The sequence below is a fragment of the Trachymyrmex cornetzi genome, unplaced genomic scaffold, assembly GCF_001594075.2.
Source record: "Trachymyrmex cornetzi isolate Tcor2-1 unplaced genomic scaffold, Tcor1.1 scaffold57, whole genome shotgun sequence".
Lineage (NCBI taxonomy): Eukaryota > Metazoa > Arthropoda > Insecta > Hymenoptera > Formicidae > Trachymyrmex > Trachymyrmex cornetzi.
The window spans coordinates 1,061,241-1,077,536 of record NW_017299882.1 but is presented as its reverse complement, the minus strand read 5'-3'; the positions used below and the strand labels follow the sequence as shown (position 1 = coordinate 1,077,536).

At 35.2% G+C, this 16,296-nt stretch overlaps 1 protein-coding gene across 1 annotated transcript in view; it reads left to right on the top strand.

The window, feature by feature from the left end:
- Positions 1-16,296, top strand: part of LOC108766080 (uncharacterized) — a 71,331-nt gene that overhangs the window by 37,449 nt on the left and 17,586 nt on the right. The window contains exon 8 of the mRNA XM_018515139.1: positions 13,627-14,379. Coding sequence (XP_018370641.1) covers positions 13,627-14,379 — 753 coding nt within the window. The remainder of the gene's footprint in view (positions 1-13,626; positions 14,380-16,296) is intronic.

Sequence of the window (16,296 nt, the reverse complement as noted above, 5' to 3'; positions counted from 1 at the left end):
CACGGAGCATTGAGATCTAAACAATAATTTAAGGTCTCGGAAATTTCGTTTCGATATCCAAATGAAAAAACCATTGATCTGTTTTCTGTTCCTGCACTAGACTGCACTAGCACTCTCTTTCTCACTTTCAACAAATAACAAACATATACCTATCTCCCTTCGAGCTTCAAAAGTGTACACTAGTTCAGCTACAGAAAACAGACTTCATGATACCGCAACGAGTTTTCCTTCGTTATGACGAGACGGGAATTACGAACGTAGGCGAGGGTGGCTGTTGAGTCATCGCGCGTCCTTAAGAATATCGGATGACAGAAAAAAATTTCCGCATAAACGTGCACATTCAGACTTCGAAGAGGGCAAGTTCGAGAAGAAGGAAATTGTGGGAGGATATAGAAAGTACAAATAAAACACGTCTCTTGTGAAAGGGATAATTGGATCTTCTCTATCTTTCTCTAGCAAAATATCGTAGGAGCAAAGAAATCCAAAGAAATCTTTGAGATTTTAAATGTTTGTATGTGTACACTATTGAAGTATAAAATCATCGCTATGAGGATTGAAAGGAGTCGAGATACAGGCTCACAAACGGAATATAAAGGCTGCGTTCAGCAGAAAAAGCAGCTTTGCAACTGTTGTAAAATTCTTGAATGTGATTAGTCTTGCCTTTAATTCCTCACTGAATCTAAATGTATAAACTAATCATATATTAAAAATTCTTACAACACAATTGCAAACTGCTTTTTCTAAACACAGCCAAAGTCATGATAGCATAGTGTCAAAATATAGCTTTAAAATGTTTATTAAGAAAATACGATCGATATAGCACATATATTAATGTTTGTACTTTATATAAAATAACGATATTTAAAAATATTAAGATTTTTTGTTATTTTATAATACATTTCCATACATTTCTTTTAGAGCACAGAGATAAAAAAAATACTATTGCATATTGAAATAATTTTTGATCCAGATGGTAAACCGCCGTTAAATTGTTTATGTTACTTTTAAATGAGATGTAGAATAATGTATAATTTTTTCATAATTTTCTTATTTTGAAATATCGATCGTACCTCCTTAAAAGTTTTCGATTCATTTCAATGTTATTTTGACGTTATCTGACGTTATCATGACCTGTCCTGCTCCAAGACATTTTCGAAAAGACCTTCGGGGAAAGACTTAAATATTCCAAAATCCCGCTTAGTGCACACCGGTGCACACTGTCGGTCTGTTTTCTGTTCCTGCACTAGACTGCACTAGAATTCTCTTGCTTTCGACAAATATCAAACATGTATCTATTTCACTTTAAGTTCCAAAAGTGTACACTGGTTCAACCACAGACAACAGACGTGTGGTCTGTTTTGTTCCTGCACTAGACTGTTCTAGAACTCTGTTTCTCGCTTTAGACAAATATCAAACGTATATCTATCTCATTTTAAGTTCCAAAAGTGTACAGTGTACCCTAGTTCAGCCACAGAAAACTTGTCCGTTACCGAACGAACACCCCGTATAAGACGCACGAACGATGGGGTGGGGGTAGCCGGCTGGCCGACGCACGAGGGTTGGCGTGAGTCATCGCTCGGCATTGGACGGGTGCCGACCGGCGGTGGCGACATCCGGCGGAACGTGGCGGCGCGGCGAGAGCGAGAGGGAGAGGGAGAGGAGAACAGCGCCCGGCGAAAATCAGTCGTGATCCGCCACGCCCGGTGTAACGTTGCGACTAGCATCTCGAGCGTAGTAAACGTCTATTCTGGTCTATTCGCGACGCCGGTGACCAAGGAAACGCGCGCTTCGGAAGTTTTCGGGAACACCTGTAACCGCGCCGATCCTGCGAGAGGAGATCGCCGCGTGCGATCCGTCCGTCCCGTTTAGTGCGCGAAGCGAATAGCGTTTACGTGTTCCGCGAACGCGCGACAGTCGAGAGGAGAGCCGGTGGAGGCCGGTTCGAGTCGCGCGCCTGCTACGCCGGTCAGAGATTTCGTCGCCAGTGGAACAGACGCCCTCGCGCCCGGCGACAGAGTCTCGTCAGCCGATCGAGCTTCCGGTGACACGAGTGGTGGTGCCGACCAGTTGCGGATTCCGCTTTCTACACTTTCTGCAGTCGGCCCGAGTCGGCCGGGATCGTTCGTCGCTACTGGCAGAGTGAGTCATTGCAACGTTGTGCAACTTTTCCTTCGCCTCGACCCCTTCGCGATTCTCGCCGTCCTTGTTCTGAACGTTCCCGAGAATGTTCGAAAGTTTGATTCTTTGTTTATAATTATACTGTCCTTTTTTCTCTTGTGAGAAAAGGACGGAGGGAAGGGATTTTTATTGTTGCCGTAAGGATGTTTAAAAACCTGTTCTTTTTCTGCTGAGCATCGATCACTAGACCGGAAACGTGAAAAGTGAAAATTTTTATGTATGTATGTACGTGTATAAAACACATACATATAAAAAAATTTTCACTTTTCATGTTTCCGCCATAGAAAAAGTTACAGGATTGACCCCTTAAACTTCTTTATGATTTATCTTTTCTCTTGATCTTTTCATATTGAACTGTTGGAGAGAAAAAGATAAAAGAGAAATTATTTGTGCGAGAAATTCAGGTAAAAAGAACCTTAGAACATTCTGGAAGGGCTCAAAAAGAAAGAAGGAAGGCATTCCAAAATGTCCTTTCCAAGAAAAATTTTACTAGATATAATGGATGTTTTCTATTTGTGATATAAGTAGACATAAACATTTTTTATCTTTCTTGACATTCTAGGAATAACAAGGAGTGATATTTGTGTCAACTTTTGTCACCAAATGGAAAAAACCGGATATAGTTTACAATATATTTTTGAGTAAAATTTTCTTTGGAGGGAGTGTTTTGAAATGTATCTCTACGTCTCTTTCTAACAATGATTAACTTTAATCTCTGATGAGATTAACTTTAATCTCAGTTCAACTTATTTATCTTTTTCTAATTCGTCTACTAAGAATCATCTTTTTCTAAGAACTAGAAAAAAATGAAGTTCTCAGAAGAATTAGAAAAAATAGAATGCTTAGAAAAATTAAAAAAGATAAAAAGCATTATCCGAAACGAGCATATAGGGCTACATTCCTAAACATCCTCTCCGAGAAAAATTTTATTCAAAATATATTTTTCCCAAGAAACTAGAAAATATTATTCAAAATATATATCTTTTTCTAAGGACTAGAAAAAGATGAAGAGTTAATTGAATTGACAATGAGATTAAACTACATTGGTATAGAAATGGACATTAGAGTCTCATATTTAGTTAGCAAGTAAGACGATCTTTGAACAGGATCTTTGCGTTTGATAAATAAATGAATATTCGAGCGAATATTCCGTTTAATATTATTCGAATTTTTTTATCGCACACGTTTTCGAGATCGCTCCAAACTGATATCCCCAGGGAATGCATTCAGGAATTCAAGGTATATTATTTTATTCTTGTTCACCGAATGTTACACAAGAGGATTATTCGCGTTACTTGAAATCTCGAAAAATGTGTGCACTTAAAACGAGATAAATATATATTCGTACATTGAAAAGCGAAATTGCTGAATGTACAATATTCTAACAACGTGAACAGACCTAATAAAATTGTGTCTAGGTGTAACCGAGTAAAATTTCTGAACGCAGCCTAATATCAAATAAAACGTGCCTTTTTCTGTCACTTTCTATTATGTATATTAATTTTGATTTTTATTTACTCTTTTGTATATCTAAGAGTCTAAGAATTAAAAACGATAAAAACTAAATTAAACCGAGATTAATCTTAATTGGTATAAATAACAAAATTAAAATCTGAAAGATGGACTTAAGCCATTACTCTCGTTTCCATGATTGAAGAAATCCTGTTTGAAAAAAAAAATTTTTTTTTATAACATCTGCGAAACTGTCGAGATATTTTATTTATCGATAACGTTAAATCTTGCTTCCTGATGATTCCATGAACGAAACGACTTATTCTGATTTATTTCTACCAATGTTGATCTTAACTTTATCTCAATTTAACTTGTTTTTTATCTTTTTCTACTTTTAAGCGTAAAAGGTAAAGAGCAAATTCAACCGAGATTAAAGTTAATCTATAGATAGAAATAGACATTAAGTCGTTCAAGTGTTCGAGTGTTCGAACATCTTGAATACGAAACATTAAAAATTTGCACGATAGTCATGAAGACTCGATTCGATAAAAAAAAAATCTATTCGCATAGCAACTGAGAATCTTTTATTGTTTGATAAGCGCGATGTTTATATTTTCTTTCCTCGTCATGATTAATTTATGCGCAGTACAAAATCTCCAAGAAAATATTGACAATGCTAATAAAGAAATAAAGCTACATTTTTTGCCCCTACCAACAAGAAATGATGTCTTATTTTTCAATTGTAGTGCACATTCTGAAAGTATTTTGCTACTATTCAACACATTCATTATACATTGCAAATTCAATTTTCTGTGCACACACACATATTTTAGAAATTTTTATTTATAATTAGCTATATATAAATCTCGTATCACATTAGGATTGAGATTGAATCGTAATTTAACCAATCAAAGAGAGAACTAATATCAATTTAAATAAATTTTGCTTTAATTGATCAAATCCAATCCAATCTCAATCCTAATTGAGTCTGACGGGTTTTAGAAATTATATTTAATTGTGTCTAGTCAATTTTATAAAAGATAAATTTTGTTCTATACATAAGATACCTTGTGCTAAGTTAAATACACGTGCGAAATAAAAAATCAAAGGAACAGAAGATATTCGTTTCCATTCTCATTGACAATACATGAATTCATGATATCAGAATATTAGATATATCAGATATAACATTGCGCATAATAGGTGAATATTGTTCTTTAAAATTTGAAATAATTTCTAGTGGTGGCTCTATATTAATTTTTAATATTTGGGACAAATTTCTGGCCACAAGACGCATTTCTTTGAACAGCTGCGCATTCGGGAATATTACACTAAAAAAAATAATGTTATATAAGCAGCGTTATTTTAATTGAAAATAATCTTATTGATGTAATAACAGTGTTAATAAAACAAATAAAATTTTATTAAAACATAAGTATGATGTATTTGTTCATTAACAATGCTATTGTGAATTAACAAAATTATTCAATTAAAATACTGCACTGAGAAAAAGATCTGGTTGGATTAAACGGAATTCTGGTTGAAAATGGACGAATCAGAATTTTCTGGTATCTGCTATAGAATTCTAATTGAGATAATCGAAATACTGATTAATATAATCAGAATCTCCTGATTCGTCCATTTTCAACCAGACATTTTCTTAATGTATCGTTGATATAACATAATTTTTTCAGCGTACACTTAGTATTCTTATATGCATAAAATAAGACATGTATTTTTTTTGACATTCCAATCTTCGTGCAACAGCATAACGTTTCCTCTTCAGATTCGATACTGACGTTACGAAAATGATTCGTACAGATTTACTCGTGGGCGAGCATCCGGCTTAGGCTGGTGATTCGAAGCGTTAGATCGGCCGAGCATCGAAATGCAACAACGTGAAGTCGAACGTTGGATTAGAAATTGTCAAATCCGTATGTCGTGATTCTCCGCGATCCTTTTGAAATCACCGGATACGTGATAACGGAGTAAAATGTTGATTTACTCAGTACTTGTGCAAGGTAAACCTTAGACGGACGCAGGCAGTCGGCTCCGATGAACATTGGTTCAACGATCGTTCCGCGAGCGAATCTAGATACCTACGTGTGTGCCACCTACATAATTCATATCAGTATAGAGAGCAACCGTTTTGACGAGGAGAGGAAAAAAAGAAAAAGAAAATTGCGGACGATGTTTTGCCGAGAATTCATGACCGAGACGGGCAAATCGTCGTGCGAATTCCTATCGGTCGGCCGAACGAGACGACTGATGTAAAAGAATCTCAAGTAGCCTCCTTCTTTCTCCTCGCGGTTGTCGCGCTGCCGCATGGATTACTGACATGCGTAATTCAATATTTCCGTGTAATTCATATCGTCGTTGGCTGCAAAGAGTCCGCACGCGCGTCTATCCTGGCTGGCAAGACTTTGTAACCGATCATATGAAAGGCACTTTGTTTTCGGATATTGTAAAATGTAACGCGAACAGTAATTTAAGGCTTAATTCTTCATCTGTAATCTATGTATCTTGAAACGAGGTGAAAATTACGAAAAAAGTGAGCAAATTTAACAATTGATGACCGCTGATAAATAGGGTAAAGTGGTACAATTTCTCGAATATGGTACAATTCTGAATAAAATAAAATTTGAATCCAATTTTCGAGGTTCAAACATAACTCTATCATTGTATGGAAGATACTGAAAGGGATACCAAACAGGAAAAAATATTGAACTTCGAAAATTTAATTCAAATCTTATTTTGTTCAAAAAATTGTATCACTTTACTGTTCTAGTTATTTTGTTCATTTTTGTAATTTTCACGTCATTTCAAGAAACACAATCGATCCTCTGGAACTTTTTGGCACAGGCAAAATATCATTCTCATATTTCTCCGAAATAAAAGAGGGTGGAGTCCGGGTCCTTCCTTAAACTTGTAATATCTATTTGGTAATGTAATAGAATAATGTAATGTAATTGAAAAATGTCCTGAATATTTTACATTTTTTTTTAAATCTAGAACAGTAAAAAAAACTTGTGATGAAAAAAGAACCAGATTGCAGGCGAAGGGAATAAAAATATGATTTCAAGTGGGTAGTTGAAATTACAGATGAGCAATTCTCTCGCAACGATTTTAGTCATAATATTTCGAAAGTTATTGATTCAAGCAGCGTATTTAGCGGTGGTATTAATGATTCAAAAATGGTATTGGCGACGAGCTGGTTGCGCGTTTCTCATACATGGGACCTCGTTAGTGAGTTCGTGCAGTTGAATGATAATCACGAGGAAAAATGTAGGATCACGAACGCGTTAACTGTTCTGCATACAAAAAAAAATAGGAACAGAAATAAATATTAAATATTACAAATAAAAAAATTAGAAATAAAGATTAAACGTAACTTACAATGGATACAAATAAGATATAAGATCTGTAAATATATGTCTTATATATTTTATTTGTGCGATATTGTTTTCTATATTTTCTAATTTTTTAATTTCTAATATTTAATAATTATTGGTATTCCTAATTTTCTTCTATTATGAACAGGACCTTATGGTACTTAAAAAAATTGGTTTAGAAAATTCACTCGACGTTAATACGGTTCCTATGTCATCATTATTATTTTATATTAACGACACAGAATATTATACGCATTTTCTTTGATTCATGGATTTTTTTATCCATTTGTAAAATTCGTATAAAATCGATTTTAGTAGGAAATTGTATGAAGATTATTTTATTTAAAAAATTATTGATATTTAATTTTTTATTATCCCTTTAAGTATACAAACTAATTTAACAGTTTATATAAATAACTATATATCTGTAACTTTTAAACTTTTAAAATTTTATTATAGTTTTGCTATATTTGCGTGCGTTTCCAAAACTTGAGTTTGAAAGAAAACCACTAATGTGTGATCTTAAATTAATTTGATTAATTAAAAAATCCCCATAGGTTTAAGAGGCCCTTAGGGAGATTCTGTCAAGCTTAAAACGTGACGTAAGATATAAAACATCCACAATTTGATTATCGTATTGCGTGTTAACGCTATCTACATGGTCGCTTAGGGCTGTAAGGCTATCCTTCAACTCACCATGCGGGATCGTTGTGATATGTTATGTTACGTGTGCGTGCACAGCCCCTCAAGTTAAGTAGCGTGCGTCGTGCTATCTTTGCACGAGGCTTTCATTCATTGGTCTTATCGTAGCTTCACTATCAATGTATGCGACCAGTCGCTATAAGTGACCTTGGCTAGTCACTTCTGTCATCACATTGAATAGATGAGAAAAAGACGGGATTAAAATTCATTGACCCTCTATAACAGCAAGATTATTTGACAGTCGCATAAAAGACATCCAGATTTGTTCATGGCAATTTTTTTCTGTCACAACTGAACTCTTTATTCGATATTATCGTAGCTGTAAACTGTTTCCTTTTTCATTAAAATTTTGTATGAAAATGATATAAAAATAAACATATTTATACGCCGAAAAAAATTTACTAAATCGTACATATTTTTTTTAATAGTACTAAGTAAATATTAACTTATAGTAAATAAATATTCATTTAATAAAAAAATGACAGTTAAATAAAATTAACAGTTTTTGTATCAAATATATTAAAGTTTATATTAAATAAATATTTATAAAACTATTCAAAGAAATATTTATTGAAATTTAAATATTTACTTAGAACTATTCAAACAAATATTTATTAAAATTTAAAATTTTTTTAGTGTGTGACATCAAACGAGGAAAATAAAAACGGAATAAATACATTCTTTGAGATTTAAATGAGCGGTATCTGCCCTATTTTTTATGGTTTAACGCGAAGAATATTGGAGACCTAGGTCAAAAAAAAAACCTAATCGCTTTGTCAGGCGAAGATAAAAGGGATAATCGTTGTCCTGCGGCGGTAGATGACATCATTTGCGCACGTTCTCCTTCATTCACACCCTCCCTGTTTGCGTTTACGATGCGACTCGCGCTCGTTCAATCCCTAAACAATCGATGGTGCACGTAATGAAGTTTTTTTTCGCTTTTTCCTCGGTAATATTATTTTCCTCGAAAAACGAACAAAATTCGCAGTTTTACGCTGTCGTGGCAACGCGACGATTCGATTTGCAAGCACGTGTTCGTCGAGGATAGGTACCTGCCAATTATCGCACCTGCCATCAGCTCGTACATATTCATTGTGGACACATCCGATTATCGATCGATGGGACATAGGTCCCCATGGTCGTCCAATGCGTCACCCAGCACACCATATCCGGATGTCCTTAATGACCCTTAGCGTTGATGGTGTTTATACCGTTGGTGTAAAGAATTTTTCTACGAAAGAATTATAGGGCTTCCCTGAACTGGAAATAGAGGTTTGCATTAATTAAAATTCTGGCTGAAAAAACAAATCAGAATTCTCTGGTAGAATCTATTATAATTCTAGGTGAGATAAATGCAGAATTTTTCTATGAAAAAATTAAGTATAGCCTCTTTGAACTACACTAGAAAGAGTTTGATTGCATTAATTCTAGTTAAAGGACAAATTAGAATTTCCTGATAGAATCTATTATTCTAATTGAGATAATCAGAATTTTGATTGATATGATTAAAATTTTCTGGTTCATCCATTTTCAACCATAATTTTTTCTCAGTGTAGAGATATTGTAAAGATTAATATCGAATCTAGGATCACTAGAAGTTTTTTTTCAGTCTTAAGTTTCAAAGATGCTTGCAGATAGCAGAACTAGAACATAGTCTTATAGAAGTAATCTGTTCCTTGATTTATATATTGGTTTTTGAATAAAAGAATTTTATCATTTCAATGAATTTTCTTCGCAATGAAACACGATATTGTTGGAGGATGAGTACCATCAGTAGGGGTAGTAGCGGGTATACGTCGAAAAACGAACCGATGGAAAATTAATATCCTTTTTCTCTCCCTCTCCTCCGCCCAGATGGCGAGCGAACGTTCCTGCGGTGTAATAAAGTCACTAGAGCGCGAATTCAAGAGAATGAAAGAGAAGACGAGAGGTGAGCGTGCTAGGTGAGCGGCAAACGGGGTAAAGGGAGAAATGAAATAAGAGAAAGAGAGGGGGAGGGGGGAGAGAGAGAGAGAGAGAGAGAGGGCGAGGCAGAGAACGAAGGAGCAACGGATGAGAGGGAGGACTACGCAGGCGTCGATAGGCTGCATAGCGCGTAGGTCAACGTACTTTCAACCAGGGCCGCACAATATATTGCCGCATTGGTTGGTACCTTCCCTGATTCAGCGAATCTGCAATCGCAAAATTTCCATATGCTGCGCGCGATGTCGCGAGACCTCCACCCTCCTAAATCACTGTTCGAGAATAACTGATACAATTAGGGTGATCAAAATTCCAAATCGGGATGTCGCAAATTTTGCGAGACGTTCCAATTTTTGGCTCTCTATAGAGATGTCCTAAAAGAACCCTAGACGGAATGACATTTGTCCTGATTTATCACAAAATCTAAATTAACGTAAAATTTGTTAGTATATGTTAATGCCTGTTTCTGTTAATGTAATTTAATTTTAATCAATTGGTTTAACTCATTTTTTTTTTTAATTTTAAGAATTAAAAAAAGATGAAGAGTAAGATAAATCGAGATTAAAGCTAATCTACATTGGTAGAAACGGGCACAAGGATTTCTTGCACCAATCTCTGGTTAAGCTAACCGAGGAACTGTGTGTTAATACCCCAACTTTTGAAAAAAATTAACTTTCTACAGCTCATTCGATTGCTCATCATTTGCACGTATAGATACGTGTAATTTTCGTTTGCATACTTCTGGTGGAAAAGTTATTAAAAAACAATTTTATAGGGTGCTAATTTCACACTAACCCTCCAACTACGAGGAAAATAGATTTAACTCAATCGATAGATTTTCGTTTCCACATTCCGAAACAAATCGATTTTCCATTTGCACATCTTTAACTAAAAGGTTACTAACAATTAAAGTTTTAAAGACAGTCGATTCAGATAGACAGATTCAAATAGCAGTTATTATATTCAAAATAGCATGAATCGATAGGTTTATTAGTAATTGTAGAATTTTAATTCTTGGAAGTTCTGCAGGTTGAGTATCGAAGTTTCGAAGTTTCGAAAGTTCAAAGCTTTCGATCTTTGAAGATTTTAATGTAGATAAAGTAGCATGAATCGATAGGTTTATTAGTAATTGTAGAATTTTAATTCTTGGAATTTCTGCAGGTTGAAGTATCGAAGTTTTGAAGGTTCGAAAGTTCAAAGCTTTCGATCTTTGAAGATTTTAATGTAGGAGCTTTGAAGTTTGAATATCGAAGCCTTCGATACAGTAACAAACATGTTTTGAACAGTTCAAAACATGTTTAATCAATGTTTTTAACATGTTTTTAAATATGTTTTTAATAATACTGTTTATGGCTGTTCTACAATGTGTTTTTTGTTTTCTGTTTCTTGCTGTTTGTCTCTTGCCTTCTTGATTAAAAAGACAAGAGACAAACAGAGACAAACAGCAAGAAACAGGAAACAAGAAGCACATTGTAGAACAGCCGTTAAAGCTGGTTTGAAGCATTAAAAACATGTTTAAAAAGAAACACAATGTTTTATTCTTTAAAAGAAACATTAGTCTTTATTAACTCTGATTCGAAGCAAATCAGCAGTCCTACTTTTGACTGACGTTCGAACACATGCGATATCCGGATTTTTAATCTTCTTTGATATTCTATACATGAAAAGCGTACGTGTGTGAAAGGACCTTGCGTGCAAATTTGAAAATACAAAAAAAAGAAAGACATATCCAAACTTAATTTCAAAATTGAAAAAAAGGTTGGTATCAGTCTATATGATTAATGCATTGTAGAATTTGTTTAAACTTAAAAGAAACAGTTTGAAGCTTTCTTTTTAAATTTGCACTCAGAAAAAAATATAATGATGGTAACTGTAAAGGTGATAACAAGTTTTATGTGCAGCTAACTATAAAACAATTTACTCAACTGTGCATATTAATTCTACATATAAAACTGGTATATTTGTTATCACTTTATAATTTTTATTACTATTTCGCTAAATGTGAAATAAAATTGGCATTTGGGAAAGGCACGTTCCAACAAAAAATTTAGTATAACGCATTAAGCCGGATCCAGACTAAGCAAACAAACGCGAATGAATAGCTTACTTCAATGAATGTGAAAGGTGCCAGGAGTATCAACAACGCAGTTCGAACTCATTGATGCAACTTGTTCATTTGTGTTTCGTACGTGCTCGTTTGCTTAATCTGTATCTGACTTTATATGTCTAGCAGTTTCAGTATTTCCCTGGATTTTCTGTCTCTTAAACAAAATGTAACAGTAAAAAAAGTTAATGAAAAATAAAAAGATACGATATATAATTTATATTCATGACAGTTTTTTCATGTAAAATACATCTTTGTGCAGCAACAGCAATATAAAGAAGTGTCCTGTAATCTAGAGTTACGGAACATTCAAATTTATGAATATCCATGCGTGTGAGAAACAGGAAGTGGTTATTGTCACTTGAAGAAGTAAATGCAGTACTCGGTAAAAGTACCGTAAAATCTGCATGACATGAGACATTTAAATATTCAAGAGATATTATAGAATCCGTTGATCCGGCAAAAGATAGTTGATCGTGTTACCATCCAGTTTATAATAAAGATGAAAAGTGTGACAATAATTCTGCGAATTGTCTTCGCAGTGATCCCGAGGGATTACGCAATTACATAAATTTGTGTTTTGTAGGAAACAATATCGCCATGCTACGAAGGTCTTCAACGTGATCGCGTGATCTTCGAGCGCGATTTGTTCACGAGCCATTGACTCCGCTGACTATATACCGTACTTTTATTACCATGACTCACGCCAATAAGTTAATTGTCTACGGAACAGCGCAATATGAAAAATATTTCTGCACTGAAAAAAAGTCTGATAATAGCTACCAAATGTTGTGAAATAATTCCAATCAAATGTTCGGTTAATATAACACAGTAAAAAATATTTTGTATTTGTGTTGAAAACGGTCCGCTCACATATTTGTTAAAATTTTATGTTGAACATTCGATTGTTAATTTAACATAACGTGATTATGTTATTTAAAGATTTTGTATTAAATTAATATTCAACATTTTTTAGTGTCAAAATGACAAGGGGGCAAACATAATGTTTAAATATGTAAATTCTAAGATGAATGAATAAAGTATATTAATTTAGCACATTATAAATATGAATTTTATTGAAAAAAATATACTTCCACGGTTTATTTACAAACTGTGTCAGTATTATCTTTTTTGTATTTATCTTCTTAAATGATATTTCTGTTATCTTCTAACATATTCATCTTGTGTTAAATTAACATATAAATTTAGATGGACCGGTTGGAACACGTGAGATGTGTTCAATGTAACACAAATTTTGATTATATGAAGCGAATATTTGGAAATTATTTCACTCAATGTTTGATAGCTACTTATACTAGACTCTTTTTCCAGTGTTAGATTTTTGTCCTCTTCCGTATCAAGTCTTCTACTTCGGAATGTTTCGTAGAAGGCTTAACAATGAGACCAAGTAACGGTTTCAAATTTATGCTTAACGATATAATAGTAATTAATCCGTAACTGGAACATATGAGCTTTGGTGACCTTAAGATTTTTTTTAATAATCACGATTTGTAATAATTTTATGTTTTACAATTTGTCACAATTTTAAACTTAAAGAATTCTTAAAAAGAAAATAATAACAAAAAGTTCAATAGCTCTAAAGAACCCATATATTCCTTTATCGTCAAAAAATATGTGTTCTTTTTACGGGTTTAATGCCCAATTTCTTCATCTTTAGATAACTTTATCCAAAAGATCTCTCACAGTACAATGGAGATATTTCCTGAATAAGGTTATCCGCAATTTATCTGGAAGTAAAGAAATTGGGCATAATCATAGTCGATGTCAAAGTACAACCGTAAGAAAATTCTAACAAACGCTATTTTATATTTCCAGACGACCTGAAACACGTGCATCAGGCTTTGCTGCAGAGTGCTAAGCGTGCGGGTTCCTTGGATAATATTACGGTAATCGTGGTGTTCCTGACGCCGCCGATCGAGATCGCTTCGCGCTCGAATCCGCTTCTGACGCATCAAGCACCGAATGGTCTATTACTAAACAACATGGATCCGAATAATCCGATCCCGTCGAATCATGATGAATTCGATGTAAAACCGGCCTACATCAAACAGCTGATCGACGACGACATGGATCGCCCCGATTTCGATTTACTTTTGAAAAATTCCGTGTGCGGTATGACCAGAAACGGCAAGCACCGGAACGACGACGATGCTGAATATGATTACACGGACATAGGTCCGGAGACCGATGTCGACGCCGGCGAGGATGTGCACGACAACAATTACCCGGCTCTCGCCACATCGTCGTCGCTCGATCCCACCCCCGAGAGCGAGAAACCGTCGATGGAAATTGAGAAGTACAACAACGACGACGACGACGACGACGACGGCAAGAACGACAACGATTATTCTAACCGCGATAACGCGAACGTCTGCCCGGTGGACTCGGTAGTAAACGATGATGATCTAGACAATCGTGTCCAACCGAATGATAAAGACGTTCGCGGCGCGGACGACGAAACGCTGCGCGACCACGGTGATGACGACGACGACGTCGCGCGTATCGAGACCGCTGGCACGCATACCGTCGTGGACGATGACGAGTTGCCACCCTCGCCGCGAGCTGCTAGTAAGTGCAACTTGTCCGTTGTAAGGGCCCGGCTGTGCGCCGCGCTGGTATACGGTTACGCTTATCACGCGGTGAGCAATCTGTTCGTGTCGTTGGCGAATTACATCTCGAATTCGTTCGCCGCTCACATTTTCGGTCTACGTAGAAAGTGAGCCGTGTCTTTGCGTTTTAATCGGCCTCCCAAAAGATGATTCGAAGATTCCATCTTTGATTATACCGGAAAGTCATAGAGGAGTAGGACCGAAACGGACGAAATTGAGAAATGTACACGTCAGCGACATGTCAGAGGATTAACCGTCGCATAACACGATGTAATCATCGTCGTATGCTCTGCGATAAGATTGCGCTAGTTATTATACATACCGCAAGTACGAAGTATTTTATGTGTCTTTGAGAAATGATGCAAAATATCGATTTTTTTCGAACGCTGAAATCGCTATATTTTTAACATTAAACCTATGTCTCCATTGCTGCAACACAACGAGAAACTTCGCAAGCATAAAACTTGTTATCTAAGAGATATAAATAAAAAAAAATGTAATCGTTCCGACCTTTCTGAGTCCTCTTCAATATAATTTTAATCAATAATTACATGACTCAAGTTAATTGTAAAATTACACATTGATAAAAATATTATATATTATATTCTGAACTTTTTTTATTGATGTTTCTTATAAAAGTTACCTCTTGTTGCCAAAAGTTTCTTGATGTTTCTTAATGCTTCGTTATTAAAATTTGCAATGGGGACATAGCTCTAGAAACTCCTTGCCCAGCAAAGTGGACAGTATCGCTTGTTAACAATATCGCTTTTTTTGAAAGTACGAAAAAGCAAGTCTGTTGTAAGGTACGCGGCTATTGGTAGATGCGTGTTATATATATAGTTTTCATATCACATTTCTTACATATGCAAATGCATCGCATAAGAGTAAAATTGAAATGCATTCGAATGCACAGTGCATTCGATGTGATTTACATGACTAAGATCTCCATTCTCTGACTCTTAACAACAGTGTTAGTACCGTTATACTATCGTTGAACTACAGTTTTTTTTAATCATATACAATACCTGCACAACGACAACATAACGATACTGTCATTAAGAGTTACAGACTAGGGGTCTAAAGAGTACATCCTGTAATGACCCGCTTTTCGTACTTACGATTCACAAATGGCCTCCTCATTCTACTCTCCTTGGTAACAGAAATACAGCGAGCACTTGTAGCATCGATCATCCGTTACATCCGTGATCTTACATGGATAAACAAAGTTCGAGATTAGTCAGAGCTGCTATTTTCTTGTCGGTAGAATGTCACGCAGATAAATTATCGCGTTTCTCCCGTTTTTTTATGTCACGGAGATACGTTATCTTTATTAATGGCCTATATGCCATGTCGCTGTGCCAAGCATAGCTGTAATCAACTGCAATTTAAAAAATGTTGATGGCGCTAAAATCGTAATTTTTAAATCGTTACCGAGGTTAGTTGGGTTTCGCTAAATGGAAAATGAGTTTCATTATTGTGACTCATGTACAGTCTAATGAACACGGTAGTTCGAAAGATAGCAAGTTGACGGAAGTAGCGGATATGCTAGCGAATATACCGTACGAGAAAACCTGTTTCTCTAATTGACTTTGAAATTGATTTTAACCCGCATCGGTAGCATTGCGAAAAATGGAAATTGATGTTCAATAAGGGTAATAAAAAGCACCGTTTACGCTATTAATGCGCTTTCTCGATAAGCGGAAACGGTGAATATCACGTAAACGAGTCTCATTAGCGTAAACTGGGCAGCATCGTAAATCTTTATATTATTAGATAAACAATTTTTTAAATGCTCATTATGTCTAGAAACGAAGGAAAAGCTTCTAAATCATGATTATTTATGACAAATAATGGATAATATTGTTTCAGAGCAATG